Source organism: Cnephaeus nilssonii (assembly GCF_951640355.1).
Source record: "Cnephaeus nilssonii genome assembly, chromosome: 4".
Lineage (NCBI taxonomy): Eukaryota > Metazoa > Chordata > Mammalia > Chiroptera > Vespertilionidae > Cnephaeus > Cnephaeus nilssonii.
The window spans coordinates 52,938,069-52,952,245 of record NC_137075.1 but is presented as its reverse complement, the minus strand read 5'-3'; the positions used below and the strand labels follow the sequence as shown (position 1 = coordinate 52,952,245).

The following is a 14,177-nucleotide window of genomic DNA, read 5'->3' as shown; positions in this document are numbered from 1 at the left end:
AAACTTCACCAGGAGGTGTGGGTAGGGAGCAGGAGGTCGTAAGGAAGGTGGATGGTTACAAAGTTAACGTGACTTCCTGTTTCCGTCTAATACTAGATGGGTATGTAAGAGTTTTTCTTCCTGGGTGGTTGTTTATTATGATTTATAGTTTTAAAGTTTATTAAGTACATTTGAAATTTTTATCAATAAAATTGTTTGATTGGGCCCTTACTTAACCAGACCATTTAATTATATGAAGTTCATGTGCTTGGTACCTTTGCTATATATTCTGAAAAATATAACCTTTAATTCCTCGTTTTTATCATTCCTTTCCAGTTTTAAAAATATTATTGGGTATTAGTCAAATAATATGCAAATGACTGCTAATCCTCTTACTATCACTTATTCTTTATTCTAGACTTTTAAAAAACTGTTCTTAGCTCATGCATATAGTATTATATTAGCAGAACTGTGCTTTTACTGTACCAAATTTTACTGGATGTTTAGATAACATCCACTGCACTTTGTTTTCCGTAGAGTTGGCAGTGCCACAGTAAAGCCACAAGTGACTTTGCATTTATTACCTCTTCAAGTCTAGTTGCCACATCTGGACAATCCAATGACAACAGGTAGGTTGACAGAAAAGCAAAATAAGAAGTAGTTTTTTTGGCAGACAGGTATTCTTGGAGGCTTTTTCCACCCTAGGAATTCAAAACTTTCTTTGTTACATAATTCTTAGATTAGTTTTCCTTACCCTAGAGAAAAACAAAAATTACTCCAATTTAGTCTATCAATAAGCATGTATAATTATTACGTTGAAGCTACCCAGTCATTTCTTTGCATTGCTGTTAGTACTTGCATGTTCTTGAGGGTTACAAAGCATTTGACACTCTGTAGCCATCATTCTCAACGTCATCTTTGACCTCACAGTTTTCACTGACAGTGCACGCCCACGATAACTTCACGTCCCTGCAGCGGTTCCCCCTGCGGGTACAGGAACACCCTTCTACTCGGACGTCACATCTTTCCCGGCAGCGGTCCTGGAAGAGGGAGGGGCTGGGGGATGAGACTGGGCAGAGGCAGGAGGACCATGGACAGAACTGTGCAGTGTGAAAAAGATACAATCTTAGGAGAGATATAGCCCAGTCCCAGCCGCTATCTCATTCTAGTTGAGAATCACTACTTTATAAATATAGTAAACAAAAAAGATAAGATTCAGTAAGATATTTGACTTGAAGACATTTTGCCCCTAGTGATGCCTTATAACAATGATTCATGATGTAATTTTGTTATTCTTCCTTTCTTTATAAGAAATGTGTGCCTCTGGGACACTTTGATACCACCTGGAAACAGCCTCATTCATGGTGAGTAAGGCCTATGGCTTTTAATACACTCTGAAGGAATGCTTTCCTGGTTTTATTTTACCAGGGGATCTAGTCAGTGTTTTATTACATGGGTCGACAATGGAGAAATATTTAGAAGTTAACTAGAATATCTGGCTACGTTGCCGAGGTAAAGATGTGTGGGCATAGAAATCCAGCTAGCCTAGCGTAGCCTTCAGTTGTATTCTCCTCAGAAAATGTGGCATGGAGGGCAATGTTACTAACAACGCTGTGTAAGGAATTAGTTGCACTGTTCATTGGTCTCAACTGAAATGAGATCTTATTTTAAAGAATTAAACATAACATAAAAGTCAACCTTACAGTAGGAGCTGGAAATAGGAGCAATACCATTTAAATATTACTTTAAGACAGTATTTTCCAAATTGGTGACCTAATGCTCTCTGTTACTCATGACGCTGCTGAAAGAATGCTCCAGTCAATAAGTCTGGTTAAAGCTGGGTCGATTTTTATATTTTTAGTTGTTTTTTTTAAAAAATATTTTTATTTCAGAGAGGAAGGGAGAGGTAGAGACAGAAACATCAATGATGAGAGAGAATCATTGATTGGCTGCCTCCTGCACTCCCTCTACTGGGGATTGAGCCTACAACCCAGGCATGTGCCCTTGACCAGAATTGAACCTGGGACCTTTCAATCTGCAGGCTGACTCTCTATCCACTGAGCCAAACCAGCTAGGGCTGGATTTTTATTTTTAACAGAAAGATTTCTCAGTCTTTTACTATGCTTTTGTAGATTTTGAAAAGTGTAATTGTTTCCCAATTTTATTTAACATCTTTTCAAAATTTGCCACTTAGTGGTTTGTGTCTTTAATCTTTAAAATGCAGAGAATCTGGGAAGACTAACTCCCTAACGTGTAGCTGGTCATTTTCACATTGTGGTACTTGAGTTTCAGCTACTTACCTGAGAAGAACTTTTACCAGGTGTCTGTCTGGGCAGGAACTGGGAGAGGATAAATACTTGTTAGTGGTGGCTCTCAGTGAGGTGGCAAGTACGTTATGAGAAGCTTGGTCTCCTCTGCACTTTTGCTTCTATATCCTTCCCATGAGGCAGCATAACTTAGTTCATTTGGGCTTAAGGTTTAAACTTCTGGTCTGTGTGCTTTCACATTGAGATTACTGATAAGAATTTTTTTCTGCCATTGCTTGGCATTGTTTTTAACACTTTGATCATATGATCATAGTAGAGGCCCAGTGCACGAAATTCGTGCACTCGGGGAGGGGTCCTTCAGTCCAGCCTGCTCCCTCTCGCAGTCCGGGAGCCCTCTGGGGATGTCCAACTGATGGCTTAGGCCCGCTTCCCATGGGCCTACACTTTGCTGTCCCTTCTTTCAAATTTCGAACATCCTTAGCGCTGCCGCTGAGGCAGGAGAGGCTCCTGCCACGGCTGCTGTGCTTGCCAGCCATGAGCCCAGCTTCTGGCTGAGTGGCGCTCCCCTGTGGGAACACACTGACCACCAGGGGGCAGCTCCTGCATTGAGCATCTGCCCCCTGGTGGTTAGTGCATGTCATAGAGACCAGTCATTCCACTGTTCGGTCAATTTGCATATTAGCCTTTTATTATATAGGAAGGATAGAGGCCCGGTGCACAGGTGGGGGCCGGCCAGCCTGCCCTGATGGGGGCCCTCGATTGGGGTGGAGGTCCCTGCAGGGGGTGTGGGGCTGGCAGGGGCGAGGGGCCGCGGTTGTTCTGGTCATAAAGGTCGTTCTGCCATTTCGGTCTCTGGGCTTTTATTATACAGAATGATTACAGAAATTAGAATGAAAAATGTGTCTAATCTCTATCAATTTCTATATTATTTAAATGCACATTTACATGTCAGAATTGCCAAGATAGAATTTTAAAAAAGGCTCTTGTTTTTCTTCAGGTTTCACATGCCATGAGCACGGTGCCACGGTACTTCAGTATGCGCCAAAACATCAGCTCCTGATATCTGGAGGTAGGAAGGGCTGCGTCTGCCTTTTTGACATCAGACAGAGACAGCTCATCCACACATTCCAGGCACACGACTCGGCCATTAAGGCCCTGGCTCTGGATCCCTGTGAGGAGTATTTTACTACAGGTTCAGCAGAAGGTAACATAAAGGTGAGTTGGTAGCAGAGGTTGGAATTTCTATAGTATGTTGTCTTTATCTGCTGTCAAGGCTGCTTGGGAAGAAAACACTCAAACCCCCACTGTGTTCTTGGAAACGAGGGCATAGAGGGAAGCTTTGTGGAGATACTGTCTCCTGACACCCTTCCTTCCTTCCTTCTCGGTGGTTCTTCCTACACTGTTGTGGTTGGGAAAACCAGATAGAGTTCTCTAAGGCATTTTGAGTCAAGTGTAAGAGTTTAATTAGGGCCTGGATTTTTTGGTGACATTAGTTCAGCTCCTCCTCTCTCCCACCTCTGCTCTCAGTCCCTTACTCTGTTTGTAGTTGAGGTGAGGTTTGTGGATGAGATGGTACTTTTCTTTTATATTGTGAGGGCCTAGCTTAGCATTGGGAACATATTTAGTCAAGTTAACTTAAATATGCAGTTGAATTAAAAATGGGGTATATGTGGTTAATATGAAATTATAAGAGGATGTGAAGAGAAATTTGAAAGAAGGGACAGCAAAGTGTAAGGACAGTAGTTAATCATCTGAGTGATTTATTTCCAGGTAGCTAAGCTGTTAGAAGAGTCAGTGGGTGGGAAAGCTGGGCCAGCGGAACAGAAGTGAAGATCACGTTTTTGCTTTTGGTTCTTTCTCTCCTTTTTTTGTGACTTATACTTTGTTTTCACTCTCCCTCTTTTAAACCAGGTTTGGAGATTGACAGGCCATGGTCTGATTCATTCCTTTAAAAACGAACATGCTAAACAGTCCATATTCAGAAACCTTGGGGCAGGAGTCATGCATATCGACATCATCCAAGGCAATCGGTTCTTCTCCTGTGGGGCAGACGGCACTCTGAAAACGAGGGTCTTGCCCAATGCTTTTAACATCCCTACCAGGATTCTCGACATTCTATAGATTAAATATTGGAGCTTTATTTTTATAAACATTTCAATTAAAAAACACACTGCAGTAGTTATTAGGCATTTCTGCTTTCCAAGCAGTTAACATACTGAAAACAATACAGAGAATCTCTGTAGAAATTGAATCTGATTCAAGCTGAGTGTTGTGCTGAGTATCGCCTATACAGGTTGTTAGAATGACTGTGCATGTACCTTTTATCATGCTGACGTTCTTAAAAAAAAAATCAAACCTAGTATCATATGAAGGGTACTGTTCATTACAGCATTTATTAAACCTGATTCAGAAAACATTAGTAAGTTATAATAATGAGAAGGACCTTTGTACCAAATTAAAGGAGAAACTGTTCCTGGTTCAGGTTTTTCTTCCTATTCTTACCACTGACCGAAGCATGCCTGCAGTCTCCTCTGTTGAATGAAGGACAGTCATGAGGTATTAGAAGCTCTTGATCACCGGAGTGTGCAGTGACCAACGAGGTCATTCCCATGCTTTCCTGCTGAATAGTTTCCTGTTAGTGTTTAAACTGAGCTACTACTGTAACTTGCAAATGAGTGCAAATTTAAATGCAATGTTTTCCTTACGATTTGCACATTCACATTGTTTGGACTGCTAGTTTTTCTATTTAAACATTTGCCTTCATGTTAGAATGTAATAACGTGAACATGACACATTTGTAATTAACCAAAACATACCAGTGTAGTACTTTTTCTTTTCATGTATTCATGATTTAATACCCACAACATTTTAAGGCTATGTTGAAACTACACCAATAGAACATTCCATATCATACTTAAAATGAATGTTAGGCTTTTTGTGGCCAGTTAATAGTTGATGACATTGGTGATTATTATTTATTACCACAGCCTATTGTATAAACTATGCAGGATTAAATATTATTTGCTTGTAAAATATTAGCCAGTGTTGTTATATTTTGCTGTACCTCCTTGGTTATGACCAAAAATATGTTAAGCTATTGAAACCAATGTCTGTGTGTTTAAATGTTTACCAGCAAATTGTCTCATCATTTTAATAAGAATGCTTAATGCCTGTGCGGTAAATAGTAAAATATAATGGCATAAAAGCACTTTTCTCTGAAGGCAATGTGATGTTCAGGCTGTGCAATATGTATGTAAAAGAAAAATAAATGTAATTTGTTTGAGTTTTACCTTAGTTTGGTCTGGCATTTTTGGATAATATTAAACTGTTGGGATCATTTTACATGTGATAAATGTTTAACTTTTAGAGAACTTTTAAGCTGTTAAGAAGTTCATTCATTCACGAATATTTACTGCGTACCTTCTTCATCAGAAGCCATTCTAGGAAATGAGATACAGTGGCAACCCAAATAGAGAGGGCAGGGCGCTCAAGGTGGGGATGTAGCTGGGTAAGAACTAACCTCATTTACTGAAATGCAGACTTTGGTGCTGACGCTGAGCTGGGAATGGTGCTTATGTGGAGTGTGGAGTAGTGAGGGAAAGAAGGAGACATGTTTGAATACATGGGAACACAAATTTGAAAAAAATTGAAAACATGTATGTACACTTACCTCATTTTTGTATACAAAAACCTGCATATGTTGCATCCTCTCCATCATTGTATATATTACACTGAAATCGTCCCAGCTAATTCAGTTGGAATCTGTAAGGTAATAGAATTTTCAAACTGAAATTTTAAAACTATTGGTAGCTGCCACTTTCCTTAAGCTATTGCTTAATAGTAATCTACCATGTTACTAATTTGTGTGTTTTTTTAATTAAAAATTTAGAAGGTTTAGGTTTATAAAAAAAAAATTGAGCTGCCCTGGCCAGTTTGGCTCAATGGATAAAGCGTCAGCCTGTGGATCAAAGGGTCCCGGTTCAATTCTGGTCAAGGGCACATATCTTAGTTGCAGGCTCCTCCCCGGTCTGGGTCCTGGTTGGGGCTCATGCAGGAGGCAACCAATCGATGTGCTTCTGTCACATCGATGTTTCTCTCTGTCTTGCCCTCTCTCTTCCACTCTCCCTAAAAATCAATGGGAAAATATTCTCAGTTGAGGATTAACAACAAAAATAATAATTATAACAAATTGAGCCAATACCACAGAGAGTTTCCATCTACTCCCCTCATCAGTTTCCCTAATTATTATTAACATTTTGCATTAGTGTGATACATTTGTTATAACTAATGAACCAGTATTGTTGCATTGTAAAGTCCATGGATTACATTAAGCTTCATTCACCCTTCATGTTGTACAGTTTTGTTTCTACAAATGCATAATATCCCATATCCAGTATTACAGAGTCATACAGAATAGTCTCATTGCCCTTAAACGCCCGAGTTCACCTATTCGTTTAGTAACCACTGATCTTTTTCCTGTCTCCACAATTTGCCTTTACCAGAATGTCATATAGTTGGAATCATATACTATGCAGCCGCTTTAGATTAGCTTCCTTCACTTAGCAATATGTATTAAGATTTTTTCATATCAGTAATAATATTCTATGTACCACAGTTTGTCTATTCACCTTTAGAAGAAATGTGGTTGCTTCTAGTTTTTCATAATTATGAGTAAAGCTGCTATAAACATTTGTGAGCAGGTTTTTGTGTGGACATAAGTTTTCAAATCATATGGCGAAATACCTAAGAGTGAGATTGCTGTATTGTATGGCAAGACTGTTTAGCTCTGAGATTGAAATGGAATTATAATGGCAATTTTTCCTAGGGAAATTATGATAATGGTGATCATTTATTGAATTATTATTGCATACAGCCCTGAGTTAAGCAACTTATATAGATTATCTTACTTAACCTACAAAACAACCTATCAGATACTATTTTTTTGTTAGAAACAATTATTTTTAAACCCTATTTTACAGGTGAAAAAGTTAAGACTTTGAGAAATTAAGTAATATAACTAAGAGGCATAAAGGTTCTAATTTAGTTGGACCAGAGTTCACACCCACTTAGCCTATATTATATTGTAAACTTTGTTCTGCAGATGTGTAAATCCTGTTCACAGATCCCCAAGAACTTGCTGAGAGAAGCTAGGCATATATTACCAGGTGGATTTTTGTATGTAGGCACAAGGACATAGCACCTGACGCAGACCATCAAACCCTTTTTGATCTGCTTTCTACCCAAAACTCAAAATCTGAGTCTGGGTTCTAATGTTGCTCCAAAGTAAGGGAGAGGTCAGAGTATGCACACTAACAAGAGGACCCAGAGGGAAAAAAACTTGTGAGAAACTTTATGATCCCAATCCCTAAAGCAAAACTGGCCCAAGCACTCTAGCCGGTTTGGCTCAGTGGATAAAGCGTCAGCCTATGGACTGAAGGGTCTCGGGTTCGATTCCATGTACCACAGTTAAGGGCACATGCCCGAGTTGCAGGCTTGATCCCCAGTGTGGGGCGTGCAGGAGGCAGCTGATCAGTGGTTCTCTCTCATCATTGATGTTTCTATCTCTCCCTCTCCCTTCCTCTCTGAAATCAATATACCAGTATATAAAACAAAACAAACAAACAAACAAACAAAACTGGCCCAAGCTACCCAGCCAGGTAGAATACTTTAAGCCTAAATGCATTGAGTGAGAGCTTTCAAAAGGATGAAGAGCAGTTCCTCTGTCAGGTAGGAGCAATAAGAGACTCTAGATTTGCCCTCTTGCTTGAAAGAAAACAAAAATAAACTATATAAAAAAATGGTCCTCAAGACATTGGACATCAGGCAGTAAAGGACAGTGATCCCTGAGACACTATTAACATTGTTATTGTCCCAACTTACCACGTAGGGAGGGGAGACCAGGCAGGGCCTCTGCCTGGCAGCCTCTCTGAATTGCCAAAGAGAACTGGGAGTTGGGACGCATGTTAGCTCGAGATCACAGGCCAGACGAGAGCTGCATAGAGAGAACTGCGGAAGACCTACTTCCGGTATTCAGCTGAATATGAATTAGTGCACATGTGTAAAAAACGAGGGGCCAAAGAACCATCTAAAGGACTAGGGTCTTGGAATAGTTTATATTTTCACCAACAAAACTGGAAAACCTCGCAGTCCATGGGGCATTAGGTACAGTTCTCAGAAGAGTTGTGCTGCAGTAATCGGACAAAATGAATCCCAGACAAAACACTGCTCTGGTGCCACCCACGAGTGCTCAAAAAGGAAAGGACCAAACTATTTTCAAATTGCTAAATTGCATCTCACAACAAAGCTCCAGAATAATTATAGAAATACAAAAATATCCAGCACTCAAGGTAAAATTCACAATGTCTGACATCCAATTAAAATTACCAGGCATGAAAAGTAGAAAAATATGAGCCATAAAGAGAAAAATCAACCTCTTAAAAAATGATCCATAAATAACACAGGTGATGAAATTAGAAAGGATATCAAAATAGTTACAACTATATTTTTATGTATAAGAAGCTGGAGAAGAGATTAAACATGTTAACTGGAGATACAAAAGACATTTTAAAAAAATCACATGTCTAGCAATAAAAACTACAGTGTCCAATATGAAAAATACAATGGTGGAGATTCACAGATTAGACATTGCAGAAGGAAAGTTTAGTGAATATGAAGACATGGCCATAGACACTATACAAAATGAAACAAACACTGGAATAAAATGGGCACAGCATCAGTAAGCTAGGGGATAACTTTAAGCAGCCTGATATAGGTGTAATTGGGGTCACTGGAGGAGAAGAATAAAAAATATAATTGAAGTGAGGTCCAAAAAAGCTGTGGTACATTTATACCATGGAATACTATGCAGCAGGAAAAAAGAAATATCTGTTACCCTTTAAGACAGCATGGAGGGACCTGGAGAGTATTATGCTAAGCAAAATAAGCCAATCAGAGAAAGACAAGTATCACATGATCTCACTCATATGTGGAATCTAATAAACAAAATAAACTGATGAACAAAATAGATCCAGAGACATACAAGCATGGAACAGACTGTTGAATCTCAGAGGGAAGGCGGGGAGGGTGGGTGGGTGGAAAGAGATCAATCAGAGAACTTGTATGCATATATGCATAACCCATGGTCACAGACAATAGGGTGGTAAAGGCCTGGAGGGGGAGGGTTAGTAGGGGGTCAATGAGGGAAAAAAAGGGACATATGTAATATTTTCAACAATAAAGATTAGAAAAACAAAAAAACAGAAGAAAAGAAGTAATGTCCAGATATCTTCCAGTTTTGATAAAAATGGGGTGGGGAAGAGAGTAAGTTGGGAACCTATATACATATATGCAAAACCCATGGACACAGACAAGAGTGTGGTGAAGGCCTGGGAGGGAGGGTGTGCGGGGGAGAGGGTCTATGGGAAAAAAAGGGGGGGGGGACATCTATAATCCTTTCAACAATAAAGATAAATTTAAAAAAATAGATCTAAGAAGTTGAATGAAATTCAAGCATAGGAAACATGAAAGAAATTACATCGTCACATCATAATCAAATTGCTTAAAGCCAGTGGTAAAGAGAAAAATCTTTAGTGCAGCAAGAGAAAATAGACACATTTTATACTAATGAGCAAAGGCAAAGATAGAGAAGCAGCATTTTTTTCCTGGAAACAAAAACCCCACAATATTATTTTTTCAAATATACTAGTATGTATTTTTCCATCACTATATATCATCCCCTAGAAACGAAAATTCTTAACACAGTGAAAATAATTTTTAAAAATAAAGGTGAAATATCCTTCTCAAACTCTTCCCCCCAAAAAAAAAAAAAAATAGAAGAGGAACACTTCCAAAATCATTTCATGAGGCCAGCATTAACCTGATATCAAAACCGGACAAAGATGACACAGAATATAGAATCACAAGCCAATATCCCTGATGAACATAGATGTAAAAATCATTTACAAAATATTAGCAAACCATATTCAACTGCACATTAATAGGATTATACACCATGATAAAATGGGATTTATTCTAGGGGTGCAAGGATGGTTCAACATCTGCAAATCAATAAGATATACCACATTAACAAATGAAGGATTAAAGTCACATGATTGTAACAACAAATGCAGAAGCAGCATTGGACAGAATTCAATATCCATTTGTGATAAAAATCACATGTATTTTACGTACCTCAACATAATAAAGGCTATGTATTACAAGCCCACTGGTAACATTATACTCTATTTTGAAAAACGAAAACATTTCCACTATGATCAGGAACAAGACAAGTGTCCACTCTTCGTACTGGAAATTCTAGCCAGAATAATCAACCAACAAAAAGAAATAAAAGGTATCTAAATTGGAAAGGAAAAAGTAAAACTGCCTCTCTTTGCAGGTGACATTATATATAGTAAAATCTAAAGACTTCATTGGAAAAAAAGAAACACCTGTCAACTAATAAATGAATTCAGTTAAGTTGCAGATACAAAATTAATGTACAAAAATCATTATGTTTCTTTGAAGCAACATTGAATTATCAGAAAGAGAAACTAAGAAAACAATCCCATTTATAGTTTCATCAAAAAGAATAAAATAGCTAGAAATAAATTTAACCAATGAGGTGAAAGATCTGTGAAATGACACTGATGAAAGAAATTGATGACACAAATAAATGAAAAGATATTCCATGTTTACGTCTTAAAAGAATTGACATTGTTAAAATGTCCATGCTACCCAATACAATCCCTATCAAAATTCCAGTGGTGAGTTCTGGTTCAAAATGGTGACATAAGAGAATCCTAAACTCAGAACTTCTCCCTAAGGGGCAAAGGGCTTGGATCACATATCAGGCACCCCAACTTTTAAGATCTGCATGTGAGGGACAAGACCCCAAAACATCTAGCTTTGAAATCCAATGGAGCTCATGTCCACAAGACCCACAAAGCTCAACAAATGACCCTTGGCTCTTACATGGCTTCCACACTGACCCAGCACAGACAGCCAATTGAGTGACACCCAGACTATAGGTGAAAGGGGCCTTTTAGCTTAAAACATCAGCCCGGGGGCAGGCATTTAACACACATCTGAAGGTCTGATGGGGTCTTCCTCTCGGGGACATCTTGGCACTCTCCCTCCGCCTCTTTCCAGCTCACTGGTATCTACCAACAAGGAGCTGTGCCCTCCTATGGCACTCCAACTGCTACAGTGTGACAGGGGCCATCCTTCGCAGCCTTGCTTTAACGGCCAACAGGGCTTGCATTTCTGGGTCCTGTGGGATCAGTAACAAACAAGTAGTTCTTGACTGGCCAGCACCCTCCAGGCGCTGCGCAGACACAGCCGGAAACACACCCTCAGTGTTTCTGTGAAAGGCTTGTTTGCTTGTCACGGAGCTTTGGCCTGAGGACAGGCATCTGGTTTGGCACACAGCTAGGGGCCTACTTAGGTACACGCCGGTGATGGAGGCCTGTGGATGCCATCTTACCGATATCCTTCTGCCTCATTCCAGGTCTGGTACCCGGGCTTTTTGCAACTGCTGCTCAGGGACACTTCTAAATCACCTAGTTCTGATGGCCTGTGGGATAGACGCTTATGTTCTCACAACACTGTATATACAGGGTGAGGTAAAGTACACTTACAGTTGTTCATATGGAAAATAACACAATAATTAATAATTATATATATATATATATATATATATATATATATATATATATATATATATATATATATATATAGAGAGAGAGAGAGAGAGAGAGAGAGGGCTAATATGCAAAGTGTCCCCTCAGGAGTTCGACCAGGGAGAACGGGAGTTCGATCGCTTGCTATGATGTGTGCTGACCACCAGAGGGCGGCGCGGAACATGGCGGGCGAACAGCTGCAGCAGCAGGGCGCTGAGGGAGCGAGGGAAGGGGGAGGCAGGGAGGTAGTGGGGGAGTGGCACAATATATTCAGTGCTCTGAAGGAAATAACTTTGAACCTAGAATACTCTACCTGGCAATTATATATCAGAATAATTACTTATAAAGCTAGTATGAAGGTTAAAAGACCAACGTTGTTAAAATACAACTACAATAATTAGTTAAGGGATACACAAGATAAAATGATGTAAAAAGTGACATCAAAAACACAGAATGGGAGTGGAAGAGTAAAAAATGTAGAGCTTTAAAATTAATTTATAATTAAGTTGTTATCAATGTAAAACTGACTGGTATATAAGTTGTTGTATGTAAGCCTCATGGTAACCACAAAGCAATTATCTATATTAAATACATAAAAGATAAAGAAAAGGAAATTTAATAATGCTATTAAAAAAATCATTAAATCACTGTTCTGGTCGGTGTTGCTCAATGGTTAGAGAATTACCCCATGGACCTAAGGGTCATGGGTTCGATTCCTGGTCAAGGGCACCTACCTGCGTTGCAGGTGCAGTCCCTGGCCCCAGTTGGGGCTCGTGCAGGAGGCACCAATCAATGTCTCTCTCTCTCTACTTCTCCCCCTCCCTCCCTCCCTCTGTTCCACTCTCTCTAAAAATCAATGAAAAAAAATACATTGGGTGAAGATTAATAACAACAACAAAAAATCATTAAATCACAAAGGAAGATTGCAACTGAGGAACAACAAAATGTCCAGAAAACAATGAACAAAATGGCAATTAAGTACTTATCTATCAATAATTACTTTAAATGCAAATGTACATCTACATTTAAAGTTATTATTGATAGGTGCTTGTTTGTAGCCATTTTTATTTTTTGTGCCTGTGTTCCTTCTTCACTTTTTATTTCTTCTTTTTATACCAGTACCTTTAGCATTTCTTGCATTGCTGGCTTGGTAGTGATAAACTCCCTTAGCCTTTTTTTTTTTTTTTTTTTTTGGTCTGTGAAGCTCCTTATTTCTTTGTTTTTAATTTTTTATTTCTAGTTTGTTTTGGACATCTTGCTAGGGTTGTTAGATAATGATTTGTGTGTTTTTTAAATCACATAACAATCATTAACAGTTTAGTTAAAAATACAAATATCGATGGTATAAAAATAACAAAAAATGTAAATGTACTAAATTTTCAAAACCAGAAGACAGAGTGGCTGAGTGGATTAAAGAAAAAAGACCTGCCTACATGCGGCCTATAAGAAGCTCACTTCAGAGATCCCAGATGGCGATGGAGTAGGTGGAAACTACACTCACTTTCTCCTAGGACCAAACTGGAATTACAGACAAAATTTAGAGCAATCAACCTAAATAATTAAATGAAGACTAGCTGAAGAGAAGTCTCAGAACAAAGGATTTACGGAAGCAGTCACATGGAGAACTGGTGGGAAGGGCGGAGATGTGAAAAGGGTTGGTCTCACTCCCATGGGTGGCTGCTGAGATTCCAGAGGGATAGCTCAGCTGCAAAGGTTCCCCCTGAGAAGCGTGAGGTCTCAACCCCAAGCCAGGCTCCCCAGCCCAGAGTACGAGAGCCGGGAAGAGGCACCCACATAATATCTGGCTGTGAAAATTGGTGAAGATTCTGTCTGCCAGAGACATAGGCAGCCTTTTTAAAGGACCAGCACACAAAATTTCATTCACAGCCACTCACCCCGTGCTCCAGCAGGAGGAGGACGGAGCAGACTAGAATCATGTGAGGAGAAGGGTTGGTGGCTCTGAGGAGAGCGCTGAAGGGATAGGCATCAGGATCTCTGTGCCAAGTCCCTCTCTCACGGTGCAGATGCCGTCTTTCCTGGGTGGAAATGCAATAACCCCAACTTCTGGACTCCCTGTCACACTGCCCTGAGGAGCTTTCACCCTGCTGAGGAGTCAGCAGCATGGGCTGGGGTGTAGAGACCTGGGCAGACTCAGAGGATGTCAGTGACTGGTGTGGCTTTGGGGCAGAGGCCATTCCTCCCACTTTCCTGTGAACCTGACAGGTGCCTCACTCTGCTAGCCCCACCCTCTGAG

General features: G+C 39.7%; 1 protein-coding gene across 1 annotated transcript in view; it reads left to right on the top strand.

The window, feature by feature from the left end:
* The window catches only part of DMXL2 (Dmx like 2), a 168,333-nt gene extending 162,793 nt beyond the window's left edge, over window positions 1-5,540 (top strand). Inside the window, exons 41-44 of the mRNA XM_079767911.1 lie at window positions 517-608; window positions 1,291-1,343; window positions 3,244-3,461; window positions 4,158-5,540. Of these exons, the coding sequence (XP_079624037.1) occupies window positions 517-608; window positions 1,291-1,343; window positions 3,244-3,461; window positions 4,158-4,367 (573 nt within the window). The 3' untranslated portion in view covers window positions 4,368-5,540. The remainder of the gene's footprint in view (window positions 1-516; window positions 609-1,290; window positions 1,344-3,243; window positions 3,462-4,157) is intronic.
* The last annotated feature ends 8,637 nt before the right edge of the window (window positions 5,541-14,177 follow it).